This window comes from Hydractinia symbiolongicarpus, chromosome 11, assembly GCF_029227915.1.
Source record: "Hydractinia symbiolongicarpus strain clone_291-10 chromosome 11, HSymV2.1, whole genome shotgun sequence".
NCBI lineage: Eukaryota > Metazoa > Cnidaria > Hydrozoa > Anthoathecata > Hydractiniidae > Hydractinia > Hydractinia symbiolongicarpus.
The window spans coordinates 26,716,397-26,730,430 of record NC_079885.1 but is presented as its reverse complement, the minus strand read 5'-3'; the positions used below and the strand labels follow the sequence as shown (position 1 = coordinate 26,730,430).

At 30.6% G+C, this 14,034-nt stretch overlaps 3 protein-coding genes across 3 annotated transcripts; all 3 read right to left on the bottom strand.

Moving 5' to 3' along the window:
* Positions 1–165: 165 nt before the first annotated feature.
* On the bottom strand, positions 166–2,624 carry LOC130614836 (uncharacterized). The gene is made up of 4 exons (XM_057436294.1): positions 1,761–2,624; positions 1,373–1,552; positions 573–918; positions 166–370 (listed from the first exon to the last, which is right to left on the bottom strand). Exons 1-4 carry the CDS (start codon positions 2,313–2,315, stop codon positions 246–248), a joined length of 1,206 nt encoding a protein of 401 aa, XP_057292277.1. The 5' UTR covers positions 2,316–2,624; the 3' UTR covers positions 166–245.
* Positions 2,625–2,982: 358 nt separating this feature from the next.
* Positions 2,983–10,813, bottom strand: LOC130614835 (dysbindin-like). Its single transcript, XM_057436293.1, has 10 exons — positions 10,467–10,813; positions 9,576–9,635; positions 9,220–9,255; positions 8,513–8,566; positions 8,082–8,142; positions 7,822–7,954; positions 7,058–7,190; positions 6,753–6,970; positions 6,503–6,609; positions 2,983–4,267 (listed from the first exon to the last, which is right to left on the bottom strand). Exons 1-10 carry the CDS (start codon positions 10,550–10,552, stop codon positions 3,905–3,907), a joined length of 1,251 nt encoding a protein of 416 aa, XP_057292276.1. The 5' UTR covers positions 10,553–10,813; the 3' UTR covers positions 2,983–3,904.
* A 1,512-nt stretch (positions 10,814–12,325) lies between these two features.
* LOC130614838 (30S ribosomal protein S17-like) lies at positions 12,326–13,688 on the bottom strand. The gene is made up of 2 exons (XM_057436297.1): positions 13,056–13,688; positions 12,326–12,740 (listed from the first exon to the last, which is right to left on the bottom strand). The coding sequence occupies exons 1-2, from the start codon at positions 13,149–13,151 to the stop codon at positions 12,531–12,533; spliced, it is 306 nt and encodes a 101-aa protein (XP_057292280.1). The 5' UTR covers positions 13,152–13,688; the 3' UTR covers positions 12,326–12,530.
* Between the last annotated feature and the right edge of the window lie 346 nt (positions 13,689–14,034).

The window sequence follows — 14,034 nt, the reverse complement described above, 5'->3', positions numbered from 1 at the left end:
ACAAGAATTGTAATGAAAAGAAATAATTAGTTTCGTTAACAAATTTTTAGTTTAAATTGAAAGGTGAAAATGTATTGTATGTGTTCAAGAAGAGTAGACAAGTTAACAAATAAAATAAATACTATCACAGGTACAGAAAGTTTTAAATTATAGTAAGAGCATTAATTTAAAAAAAAAATTATGTAGTAAATTTATCAATGCAGTGGTATCAAAATACATCCACAATGTCAAAATTATCTTTCAAATCAGGCTTCGTCATCAGGATTAGATTGCTTTTCACATCTTAACCATATTGGTATCAAAACAGCATCAAATAAAATCATTGTCAGATGGCATAAAACCATTGCAATAGCCATCAAGCCTTGGTCACCTAAATAAATATAAAGACATGTAAAACAAACGTATTCCAGTAATAAAATAAACAGAGTAATAAAAAGGGCGCAGGAATTTCTATATTCAACTACATTCTTCAAAAAGAACACTGCGATATACATCATTAAAACAAAAAAATATTTAATTTACATTTTGAATGTGGAATATCTCCCAAACGTTATTGATCACTTTCTACTCACCAAGGCTTTCCGGTAGAAACGTAATTGTTGGTATGGCAACAGCTAAAGTTTTCTGACTTGCTAGGATAATAATGCATTTCCTTTCCTCCGTTGTTAGCTTTAAGATATAGCTAGCCACAGTATTTAAAATTAAAAATAGACTATGCATAGTCAACGCCCAAGCAATGATAAAGAATGCACTGGTAATTGTTAACTGACCAAGCTTCCCATCTTGGCTGGACTTGCTCACCTTCAGCCAGGTGATGACAGCTAACAAGGTTACGCTGATTAATTTTAAAACCAGTTTATGTCTTGGAACAACAACAAAATCTTTTATTATTTTAATAAAACGTAAACATTTTCCAAACTAAATTGAAATAGATTTGTATTGCAATATATTACAGCTAAAAGTAAAATATTGTAACAACTTAATATTGTAATATTGTAACAACTTAATATATATACATCACATCGAACCAAACAGTATCACTAATTACATATCCTAATTATAAAGCTTGTGTTAGTCATGTTCTTTATATGCTTGCTTGTTTAAGTGAACTTATCCTTTTTGCATAATCTGATATAACAAAACCCTAACTGCGTCTGTTTGTGCGAGGTACCTTTTCTTTAAAAATAAGCGAGAAATAATAGTGTTTAATAACTATAAGTTAATTTGACGTAACGTCACAACATCCATAAATCAGATTGACATCAATGTTTTTAATAAAAATGAAGCTATTGCATTGCACTTGTAACTTTCAGGCCAAATAAATTGTATAATAAAACAAAAAGCATGCGAGTAAGAATTGAATTGAACTTACTATTAGTGGCAACAACAAAGTAAGACAAAGCTGTAAAAGTAATGGAAGTACATCAAGGTTAACATCAGTAACTGTTGTTAAAAACCATTTAAAGAACAATGGTATAGTAAACACACCAGCAATGTTTGCTACCACAGTCAATATCAACGCCAACACAAAGTTCCCACCTAGTTGTGTCACCTAAGAGAAGAAAACATTTTTTTTTTACTTTTTAGAAATAGGTTAGTTGCATGTCTATCCAGCTGAATTTATCCCGAATTCTCCATGTCACTATGTAACAATCTGAAAATTTACAAATAAGTGTTTAATAACATAGAGAAACAGATCTTGCCACAAAAAATGATGAAATGATGAACTCAATGTTTTAAAAAAATAGATCAAAACTTACCATAACGACACCACTAGAGATTGTACAGGGCATACAGAAAAAAACAAGCAAACCAACTTTAAATTCTGCAGGACCTAAACCATGTTTGTATTTTGTGCCGGTAAAATTCTGATTTAAGCTAATACTTGATGACAAATTATTTTGTAAGCTTGAGTTGGACGATGAGTTTGTCGTAGACTGATTGAATTTACCAACGTATTCTTCATTAAAGCCTAGCAACATTGTTAAATTGCCACCAATAATTGATGTAAAAGCCAATATACTTAAAATACCCCATAAAGCAGCCTTGTAAGCTTTAACAACTTCTTTTAGTGCGTCTGTACGCAGATATAAACCACTATATAAGAAAATGCCGATAACACATACATACAGAGTAGCTTTATGATTTAACGCTACACCAGGTTGTGGAACTAACACACCAAAAACTACGGCCACGATTAAAGATATTGGCAAAAAGTTCTTAATTGTGAAATTTTTAATCAGTTCTAAATACTTTTGAAAGCATGATTTTTCCTTCTTATTTTCCTCTTCAGCAACTAACTCTGATCTTTCCATGGTATTTCTGAAAGAAGAAAAAGTAACACAGAAATATAAGATAAAAAATTCCTTAAGGTAAGGAATGACACTTACATCCTAATATTATCACTATAGAAAACCTGAAGTATTATCCCTGGAGCATAATTATCTTAATAGCTTTTTTTCGTCCCTGTGACTGTCACTTATGTTACTAGACTGAAATGTCTTCAGAGTCACTAAAAAAACTTGCTTGTTATTCGTTACAAAAGCAAGTTCATAATCATTCAATTTGTTTCCTAAGTACTTGAAAACACCACATCTGTGTGTTAGCATGAAGTTTAAAACACCCACCATGCTACCTCTGCATTGTTACCATGTCTACTACGCTTTTGTGTAAATCTTAGTTTTATTATTATGAATGTGCACTAAGTAAAACTGTGATGGCAAAGACAAACAAGAGTATTATGAAACATAACATATAGCATATTTAAGAAGGTAAATTTTATCTACACTATTTTAACTAACTTTACACTTTTGAATTAAGAAGTAAGAAAACATGATACCATACCAGTTAAAAATATTATGTGAATTTGTTATTTCTAAAACTTGCAGTACTTTCATTTGGTTGATGACAGACCGGAGTCTCAAGGTGAGAAACACAAATTTTATCTTAATATCAATTTCAATCTAATAAATAATACATATATGGGAATTTTTTTCCATATATTTCTAACCTTGACAAGGTTAATTCTTTCCAAGAGAGACGAAACATCATTATATTCCAATATATACATGTCAAGAACTGTTACAAATTTATACCTAATATCTCAAAACATTTTATAACCATCCAATGACTAGGGAAGTTAATCAATATAAGACAGTCAAAAAAAAATATGGCATGTATATGTTATGGGATTGTGATGAATTCCAAAATTATGCATATTAAGCGGTTATTATGCATAATAACAAACCCTAACCCTTATAATAACACCCACAATATATGCATAATTTCCAATTGGTTATGTTCCCTGCAACATATACAATGTCTGATAAACGTTTCTGTGTTGTAAAGTTATACAGCTTGATGTTTTCACAGTGCTGATGAAGATCATGCAGCCGTATAACCACAAGACGTTAAAAATTGTTATAGGATATTAGAAATAAAAAAATTGCAACATTCCAACATTAGGCTTTGCACCATACAAAAATTAAGAAAATTAACAATGAGAAAGAAAATGCAGGGTAGTAGCAGACACTCAAATCTTTTTTGGGCAACAGGGGGAATTTTTAACCTTCTATATTAGGTAATCCCTTTTATATCAACAATGCAAAGAAAAACAGAACCAGAAACATTTTCTTAAAAAAACTAGTAAATAAGGAATATAAAAAAAATAGAGCTTCAAAATGAAATAACAAAATTTCATGAAAACAAAATTTTCTGTTTTCTAGCAAAAATGAAACTTATAGTTAAAGGAAAAAGAAAAACTAGGTGATTAAATCCGTTATTGTGTTTATGACAAATGTTGATAAAATTTTATGATTCTCCAAAAAAATTAATTCTAGCAAAAAATAAGCTGCTTTTTATCACCTGCAAGAAACGTTTCAAATTTTTCTGACAATAAACTACACTAATCAGCAGCATCGAAAAATTCACCATCATCATCATCCTCGCTACCACGAGATGGCTTACGTTCAATGTCAGTTTCTCCCATCTCATTTTTATCATTAGTCTGACTAGTAGAATGTTCATCGACTTGATTATTGACAGCTTCCGCAGATTTTGTATCACTTTGACTCTTAACTTCACCAACAACTGTTTCATTGGTTGAACTTGATTTGTCTGTTTCTGTGCTTTCATCAGCAATCACTTCTTGTTGATCCTCTGTTAAGGTTGGAGCTGTTATGACAGAATTTTCAATGCCATTAGACGACGTACTATTTTTTATGGCTTTATTTTGCGAAGCTTGTGCTTGAAGTACAGAGTTAAGTTCCTAAAATACACAATTACATAAAAAAATAGAATAACATGGTGACCAGCTAAATTGACACATTTTAGATGTATGACACATAAAAAACGTGTCGATTTAGCTGTTTAGTTTTCACTTTCACCAAACTCACTGTGAATGATTTATAGACACAAAGGTAAAACAGGACTTTGACAAGACAACTACATGACCTTTCTTTTATATTTAATGCATCAGTAAAAAATATAATCCCAGAAAATTACAAAAAAATAAATTAAGTACAATTTTCAGGAATTCCCAGTACATAAAGCAGATCCTAAAAGACCTTGTTTTCCGGACAATCTTGGAAAAGGCATGCAATTGTATGCAAACGTCCCCCACACAAAAAGCAAAATGTGTAGTCAGAGAACCAATACAGTTGGCTTTGCAACCCTTATTGTTGACTTTTTTCGATTTAACTATTATCAAATAGATTTGTTTTTCTAATGGCTGCACTAATTAATAAATGTTGGTAAAAAATACAGCAACATTTATGTCCCCCTTTAGTAGCTTTTTTGTGATTTTATAATTTAAACTTACTTCAATAGTGTATTTTTTTATGGTTGCTCGAACTTATATTATAACTAAAAAAAGTAAAAGTAAAAATATCTTTGACAATAAGGGAACATTATTTTATTTTTCATGATACATTGTTTGTTAGTGTTTTGGGGGCTCTTTTAGTGGTGCCATGATATCATTTAGTGCTTTTTTAATTTCAGAAAGTTCAGGAGATAGAGTTCAGAGATTACGACTAAAGGAAAGTATTTATTGTGTTGACGAAAATTAAGTACAACAGCTACGATAGGGAGGCTAAAACGCTGTACTTATAATGTAAAGGGACCAAACAACTTGTGACATATTGACACAAACCACAAAGGTGAGATGGTATTTATTGGTTTTAGTAGATTTTCTGTCTGACTTGTATTGCAAATAACAAGGTAGAGACTGAATTGAATTGATTGAATTGATTTTTGAAAGGTATTAAATGTTACCGTATCCCAAGTAGAGTCAGGTCTGAGCAAGGAGTAGAAAATGTTTCTGTGGCTGATTTTATGATTGAAAAAAAGAGAAGTGTTCGTGAAAATATGACAACAGGAAAGTCTAACTACAATCAATGCATTAAGCAGCTATGGAGATATGTGTTTACTGGTGACACATGGGTATATGTTAGAATTATTTTAGAAGAAAGAAAGTATTTCAGACCCTTTGAGCAGATTTCATCTGGCACTGAATAACACAAATGTTATTCAGTGGAACTCACCGATTGAACAGTACTTGCCTGCTAACAAAGACTGTGCTATGGTATTGAGGGGAGCATAGATATTAAAGAAGATTATTATGATTCCTGTCCAATATTTCATGCCCTCACAGATGAAATACTCTCTAGTGATCTTACAGTTAATTTGGGACAATAGATTTAACACACATCTAATCCAGAAAACTATGGAATAGACAATTTTGTATGCATCAAAAGCATAATTCCCAATTATCATAGGTCTTAGGAGACAGACAACTTTTAAAAGTTATATAGGATGTTTTTAAAACAAGATTTTTTTACAGAATAAATGTTAGCAAATGTTAATGAAATGTTATAAAGAATATTAATTATAGTATTTGTTAGCTTTCCTTCTTCATAAGAACAAACTTTGTAATAACACATCTGGAAGAAGTAAAAGGCACAAATAAAACAAAACCTTAAAAAAATTAACACTATAAGCTTTGGTCTGTGCTTAACTTTCGTATATTTATATCAACTTTTTCACTTATAGATTTAGGCCACAGTGCTCTCAAGTCAAGATCCTTTAGCATTTTTTAAATCAGTGATATTCATATTTAGTGAATAGAACACTAAACAATTTGATGGTAACCAATGAGGAGCACTGAATGATGTGCTCCATGGCAAAACAGTATCCACTGTGCAGTGTACTGGAGTAATGGGATTATTTTCTTGCTTTTACCTTGGGCAACTTTATTTTTTTTGAGATATCATATGCAAAATTATTAAGGTATGCTATTCATCGCAAACATACGTAAAATCTGATGTAATAGAAATTGCAAGCAATGCATCTAAAAAAATTATAAGTCTATTATCTTTAATTTATATTTTTTGGTCTGTAAATCATTCTCCATTTCAACATATAATATATTAAAAAAAACTAAGATAGACTTCATTATGCTAAGTGTAAGCTGTATGAAGTTAATTAGGAGAAATAATAGCATTACCTCAGGTCCTAAAAATTCTTTCAGGGTGGACAAATCAGAGTCGTCAATAGTTATATCTTCTATTTGACTTACATTGTCTATTTCACCAACTGAACCTGCTATTGGCTCTATAAACATAATTTCAGACAATGAAATATATATAAGGTAAAAAAAACTGCTCCAAACCTTTCTTTATTTAATTCTCAATAATTAAATATTATACTAGTTGAATATTTTGTTTTCCAAATAAAAAACACAAGTTTACACTCACTTTCTAGTTCTCCGTATTTGATGTACTGGTTCATCTGATCAAGAAAAGCATCTTCATATGCTTGTTGTTTATCCACAGATTTTTCTCGTTCCACTTCACGATGTATTTTAGGTGTTCCCACGCTACTTAATTTTGCGGTTGACTCTTCCTCGACAACTGTCTTTTCGCACTGCTTGTCCTTACCAGCAATCATGGCTTTTTTAAGAGTGTATTCAGCACTAAGGAGGAGCAGAACAATAATTCATTGCAGCGTCTTTCATAACATCTGTTAAAAAATCAATATTGTGCAAAAGAGATCAACCTACTGTTTTGTTTCAACCAATTGACTCAATTTTACTTTCAATTCCATTTTTTGTTTCTCAAATTCGCAACGCTCACATGCATCTTCATATTGCAGTAAAAGCTCTTCAATTTTCTGAGTCTGTTTGCCAATGGCTTCTAAACAACGAATTTATTTCAAATAATAAATCTTTCTTTTTTTTAACATATATTACTCTAATCTACACTAACCAAGAAAACGGCTTATGCGATGTTACAGACTATATGAGGGGCCATTCAATAATTACGTAACACCCAAATTCACCTTTTTTACCCCCCCCCCCCCACCCTTTGTAATGCATTGTAACAAATTTAGTACCACCTGTCCACCCCTTGTTATGTAATATTTTGAATCTTAAGATCTATTTATTTTCTATAGTACCAAAAACTTTTATGTAAAGGATAATCAGGCAAACTAGTGCACTAAAATGAGAAAAAAGATATAACAGGGCCATTTATTTAGCATGCAGCAAAGTAAAGAGGCAAGAAACAAATTCAAGATTTAGATCATACACTAAAATAACTAAAAATATCTGAATACATAAAAATTCTTTGTTACATAACAAAAGACTTCTGTCCCCCACCCCTAAATTTTTGTATCAATTCGTAACAAAAATGATCATACTTCACACCCCTCAGCCATTAGGTAATTTTTGAATAGCCCCTCATTACAAACTACAGGATATTTTATGTTATTAATATACATCTTGGAAAATCAGTTATTCTAAACAAACTTAAGGGGAGAACTAACCTATTCGTTTTTGAATAATTTCAACTTTGGCAACAACTTCTGGTAATACCACCAAATTGCCATGGAATTCCTCCAAATACCCATTCCATTTCACCCACTCTTTAGAAAAATTTGAAATGTTGCGATCAACATCCTAAATGCAAAATTATTTTTTTGCCAAAAAAATAAAGTGGTAACAATGAATTATATGAAAAGAACATTAAAATGGAAAACAAAAATCTTAATTTATATCAAAACTTACAACAATGAACAAATCTTACCTCTGATTTTTTAACATTAGTAACTGATTCCTTATGCATGGATGCCCAGGTTTCCTCAAACCTAGGTCAATATCGAAATCACAAGTTATATATGTAAGTATCATTCGTGTTATTTTTGCATCTTTTTCTTCATTTCTTACTGCCCTTTTTAACACTATATAATATTGTATGGAAAATTTCACTTTAATACTAAAAGGAACCAAAAACAATACCTCACGGAAATACAGAAACAATCAACCCTTGATTTTCATTATGAATGGTGACATGGTGCTTGTAATTTTTAGTTTCATTTATTAACTGACTTTCAATCTGCCGTTTTAAGAGATTGAAAAAATTTTGATGAAATTTATTTATAAATTTAAGCATTGGCATTCAAAATATCAAGAGAAAATGCAAACCCGACTGAAGTAAAACCAATAATATAAACATACGTTTTAAACAATGTATGACCAGCATCAAGGTTTACCGTCAGTATATAATTTTCCCTAAAAAAAGAGTCATTGATCATTTTTTTACATTTTCTTTAAATATGTGCAACAATTGGTAATGTAGTTTCAGCAGTATATTAGAAAAAAATAATTTCAACATAATTCTTTGTAACAGTCCTATGTAAAAAACAATAATCAAACATTCAACATAGTCAAGAAAGTTTTAAAGTTTACAAGTTACTATATTTGTATTGATAAACCAGCCAATAAATTCCTGCTTACAAAATTGTTGATAAATCTAAAAATTTTTTTAGAGCATCAAGCTGTGTTTTTAAGCCTCAGCGTATCAACACTCTACGTCACAATAATTAATTTTTTGTCAAAATAATTTTAAGCAATAATACAGAAGGTGAGAAAAAACCCTATTAATTGTTAAAATTAAACACATAAACCTTTAATGCCATCCAAGTCTTAATTCACAGATATAGGAGTGTGGTATATTATACATACAACTAAGCTACACACATGTATGTCAACTCTTGCCTTAATTAACGCAAAAGCACAATCGTAAACGGTACTGTGTTTTATGCAAAACAAGTCTGAAATAAACGATGACATTGACTTCTTGGGCGAGTCTAATCAAGCACACACGTACATTGTAATGCCTGTACATAGTTTTTATTCGAAATAATGATGCTTTAAAAACAAACCTTAACTTGCCACCATCTTCTGTTGCCAGTGCTTTTCTAAAAAAAGAAGAGTTACGAAGTTGTGCTCTGTTTATCTAAGGTAACAAAATTCTGTGGCTTGAGAGTTTAAAAACAATTTTGTTTGGCAAACAATGTACCTGATTTCAAACAATTCCTACTATTTCATTAGTATCTAACACCTTAGAATGTTGTTTTTGTTAAATTCTTCATTTTAACATTATTACTGTGTAATCGTTTCAACAGTACGACTTAAAAAAAAATTGCCATTAAATACAGATTTTTTGGTAGAGGTTTCACCATAATACCGATCTCAAAATTGATCAATAGCTACAGTCAGGAAAAATAGCAAAAAGTACCTGGCTTTCTTGTTAACAATTTTGGCTTCTTTTTTGGCTTTGTCTGCAATTGTCTTCCAGCTACAAATTTAAAGAAACAGGACAACTATAACAATTAATAACCTCCTAAGATTTATACATTTTATTTTGGCAGGTAAACACAAATCAATTTTTACTGCTAGTTGGTTGTGAACATGTTTAATGGTTTAGTTGTTAAAAAAAGAAAAAACTTTATAGATTCATAGAGAAACATAAATTGAAACCGGTATTGATACTAACCTCCATCCCAATATATTCTGAAAAATGGTGTGTAATAAACAGACCAGTGGAAAAGGTTAAAGTGCAGGAAACTATACATGCCTAACAACCACATAGACATTCAAAAAATTTATCTTTTTATAATGGATTTGCTATCCTTAAATTGATGTCTTCTAAAATTTAAACACTTCAATTTATAGGCAGCAAAGCTAACTAATATTCCCCAAAATATTAATTTGTTCTGACAAGGAAGGAAAGTCAACACTAGGGACTCTATGTTATTAAGCAAAATGTAAAACATTTGAAACCAATGTTGTCTGGGTTGGCTAATGTACCATATTCTTGCACATTTCCAAAATATTTTGAGGAATATAGCTAGCTGTCTGGGTTAAACACGTCTGGAATTCTTTTTTGCAGACAGAGTCTGTGCATCTCTTGATTATGCATACCAAATACAAAGACGATTTTTAAGTTGATGTAAAACATTGTTGTCGTCCTTAGTATAATTTTGGTGTAAGTAACCAAAGTTAATAATTACCAGCTCTTTTTTACACCCTTTAATCGCTGTAGAATTCCAGATGATATTTAGGTCATAATGTAATAAATATTACACAAAAAACACAAAGTGTTAAAGTAAAAGGTAATAAAATTTACCTTGCACTGAACTCTTGCTGAGCACTTTGCACTCGTTCTTTTAAATTACCAAAAGAAATGTTTTTACCACCAAACATGTTTGCCATTTTTTTCTCTGCAAATCTTTTTACTAATTTATTTCTGAGATTTTAGACAAGATATGAGCATGAATTTAAAAAAATACATTACGGAACAGCATGTAACACTGAACATTAGTCTTTGATATTATCAAAAAAAATAATGCTAGTTTCATGGGAATGGCATTACGAGCTGTCCTAACAAAGCAGTATGTCATAACAAGTATAGATTAAATTCTTAGCTTACTTGTATAACATATTAAAAATACTTTTGCAAGGTCTTCTTTTCCGAAAATTTAGTTAAATTATGTCACGTCAAATAAAGCTTTTGACCATATTATGCTATATTAATGTTAAAGATGTCTTAATACATATGTAATAAACAAGATAATTGTAAGTTGCAGAGAAACTTTTTGCTAATAATATTATTCAAAGTCACACAAATGTCATTTTCTCCGCTTTTTATGGCTGAAAAATATTTGTAGGCATTAATATCTCACCACAAGAAATTATGTCACACACATCTTAGTACATCAAGTTCTAGAAAAGGCTTTAGCAGTTGAAGATATAATTTTTGTGTTTTGTTATGTTTTCAGATTGTTTTAGGATAAGTCATTTTCTATTTGTTTTTGTTCCCCAAACAGCACATATAAAAAGAAACTGGAGATTAGTTAAACTCAAATTTTAAATTTCACAGTAAAGTAATGCACAAATTAGTTTCCATGAAGATGGTTAATTATTTTTGGTGTTAAAATAGCTGATATTTCTTTAAATTTGACTTCATTACCAAGCTTGCTAGCTGACTTTAATTCAACAAATGTAATATTTTAAGGGGTTCATTAATATTTGCATAATATCCTTTATCTCTGGTATTTAAAGATAGCTTTATTTTCTAAACAACATATGAAAAAAAAATTGACTTGGTTTAATTAAAAACACAGTTTTATTATTTGACCTAATTTTAAGGTATGTTTTTTTACAACAAGTAGTGTTAGAGTATTTAAAGCTATTTGGAGGTATGCATTCTCATGTCTAATTTTATAAAAGAGTATATTTTTATTGTGTAAGGGTTTAGGCAAAACAAAATACAAGTCAAGATCAATTTACTTACGAAAATACATAAATAATAAATTAATATGCTTCAAAATTCTCAAATTCTAGGTGGAGAGATTTGTTGAAAATCAAAAATTTTGTGTCAATTAATTTCGCAAAAAAAAAATGTAAAACTAGTAAGATTTCTCTTGTATTTTTTTATATTTGGAAGAAAATTTTCTTTCAATATTGATAAATGCCTTGCAACATTGACTTTAAAAATATCATTACCATTTTAAAATGTTAGAAGAATGTGCAGTGTTTATTGCCAATGCAGCTATAGCTAGCTAGCTACTATAATTTCTGTCCTATAGACAGCTATATTCTCACTAGTTCTCATTTTTGAAAAAATGACCAGAGTATTATATATATTTCCTATTACATATTTCCCCTGTGTATCAGTAAATTTAATTTTTACTTTAATGTCCACTAACAAACAATAAAATAATAATGTATTTACATTACTTCCACAGTAAGATATTAATGCCGATGACTTTTCAAGCACAGGACAAGCACATTTTTGGAAATTATATTTCTCTGTATTTTACAGCTAAATTCTTTAAGCTGTGTTTAAGTTCTTCTGAAGATATAGGATAAGGTCAAAAACATGGTTTGGTGAGCCATAACTCACTTGAGATTGAAAACAATACTAAACAAAGCATCAAAGCAGTTTCAAAAAAAAAAAAAGTTCTATGAAATTAACAAAATAAGTTACGTTTTTAACTTAATTTTATCAAATAAGTCATAGTCATAGATACACTATGTATAAATTACTATCCACGTTGTCATTCAATTGGACTCATTCGAAATACTCAATATTTTTTCAATAAAAGAATACTATAAACAATTATCTACTATAGAAGCACATCTCTTGCCAATACAAGATTCTTTGGATTTTTTGTACCATAACCTATCGCTACGTAGTTCCACCACAACTGCTGTTTCTACAACTTGATACTTCTTGCGTTGTTCTGTCAGAAATTCGTGGTGCTTTTTCCACAATATCTATTACTGTAAACCACTTTTTTTTGGTTAATTTACGACCTTCTTTAATGAGTACGTAGTCACCTTCTCTGCAGTCATTGTTTTCATCATGTGCAAAATAGACTTTCTTGTGATTCCAATACTAAAGAAGATGAAAAATACATGAAGTACAATTTGCTGTGAAAGATTCATGTGTATTAGATCTAATGTGATGGTAACAGTAATATATTGAAGAGCTGACAAAATGAAATTTAAAAAGACCATAAATTATGTGCAGTACAGCTTTCTTGAATTTTCCTTGAAATTAAAATTAAAATTAAAACAAAATAAATCCAAAGGAATACCAAACATTAAATATCAATTTACACATAAAATCAAAAACATGATCTCTTCAACTCATATAAAATATAACTTCTTGATCATACTAAATCAAAAAAAGATTCAAAACTGCACTTACCTTCAATATCTCTGGATGAAGCCTTAAGCTGGTGACACAAACTTTCACTGTTTTATTCATTTTTGTACCAATGACCTGACCAAGAAATTGTGCCATGTTGTTTATACTTTTCGTTACAGTTTTTTAAAAGCTCTGGAATATAATTAAATGTATAGGTTTATAGGATAGGTTCTGCTTGGAAAAAGTTTATAGAGTTACTTCTTTTGTTGACTAGCAGAGACTTGTCAATTGAGTTAAAAGGTAGGTTGTATGAGGCCTGTGTAAGAAGTGTTATGTTGTTCGGTAGTGAGACATGGGCAGTGAAGCAGGAAGATCTTGACCATTTAGAAAGGAATGATATGAGAATTAGGCGGATGTGTAACGCCAGTCTGAGAGACAGAAAGAGATCAGATGAGCTAAGAAGCAGGCTAAGTATCCGTAAAATTAAAGATGTTATCCAGATAAGAAGATTAAATTGGCTGGGGCACTTGGAAAGAATGGAGGGGGATAATTGGGTAAGAAAGTGTAGAGTTTTGATAGTTCCTGGGGCAAAGCCCAGAGGCAGACCGAGAAAGACTTGGCAGGAGGTTATAAGGACAGACTTGATACAGAGGAAGTTGAGTTTAGATCTAACACAGTCTAGATCAGATTGGAATAGGCTCATTAATATACCCCGTCCAACCCATGCTAGCATGGAGAACGGACGTTAAGCCGAGAATGATGATGATGATGATACAATAAACATACATAAAATAATAATCACAAGTTATTAACAGACATAATGAGACGGTGGTATCTCTAACTAACCAATTTCAAGATAAGGACCAATTTTACATGCCTAATAAAAAAGAATTCAATGACGGTACACATTTAAAATAATATTCACGTATAAGCCCACAGTGAAGTCTCTTTAAAGTCACAGAGAAATGATTTGAGAAACATAATTGACAAATTTTCGTTTACTTCTTAGGGCCTTGCCATGGTTGGGGTTAACACGTAA

What these genes read in the sequence shown, in the direction of transcription:
- LOC130614838 (XM_057436297.1), bottom strand. Translation starts at nt 13,151, where the DNA reads ATGGCACAATTTCTTGGTCAGGTCATTGGTACAAAAATGAATAAAACA. An exon ending in TTCATCCAGAGATATTGAAG is followed by an intron (nt 12,741 to 13,055) that starts GTAAGTGCAGTT and finishes CATCTTCTTTAG; the next exon opens with TATTGGAATCACAAGAAAGT.
- LOC130614836 (XM_057436294.1), bottom strand. Translation starts at nt 2,315, where the DNA reads ATGGAAAGATCAGAGTTAGTTGCTGAAGAGGAAAATAAGAAGGAAAAA. An exon ending in CTTTGTTGTTGCCACTAATA is followed by an intron (nt 919 to 1,372) that starts GTAAGTTCAATT and finishes ATTTCAATTTAG; the next exon opens with TTTGGAAAATGTTTACGTTT. An exon ending in GTTTCTACCGGAAAGCCTTG is followed by an intron (nt 371 to 572) that starts GTGAGTAGAAAG and finishes ATATTTATTTAG; the next exon opens with GTGACCAAGGCTTGATGGCT.
- LOC130614835 (XM_057436293.1), bottom strand. Translation starts at nt 10,552, where the DNA reads ATGGCAAACATGTTTGGTGGTAAAAACATTTCTTTTGGTAATTTAAAA. An exon ending in CAGCAAGAGTTCAGTGCAAG is followed by an intron (nt 9,636 to 10,466) that starts GTAAATTTTATT and finishes TTAAATTTGTAG; the next exon opens with CTGGAAGACAATTGCAGACA. An exon ending in ATTGTTAACAAGAAAGCCAG is followed by an intron (nt 9,256 to 9,575) that starts GTACTTTTTGCT and finishes TTCTTTTTTTAG; the next exon opens with AAAAGCACTGGCAACAGAAG.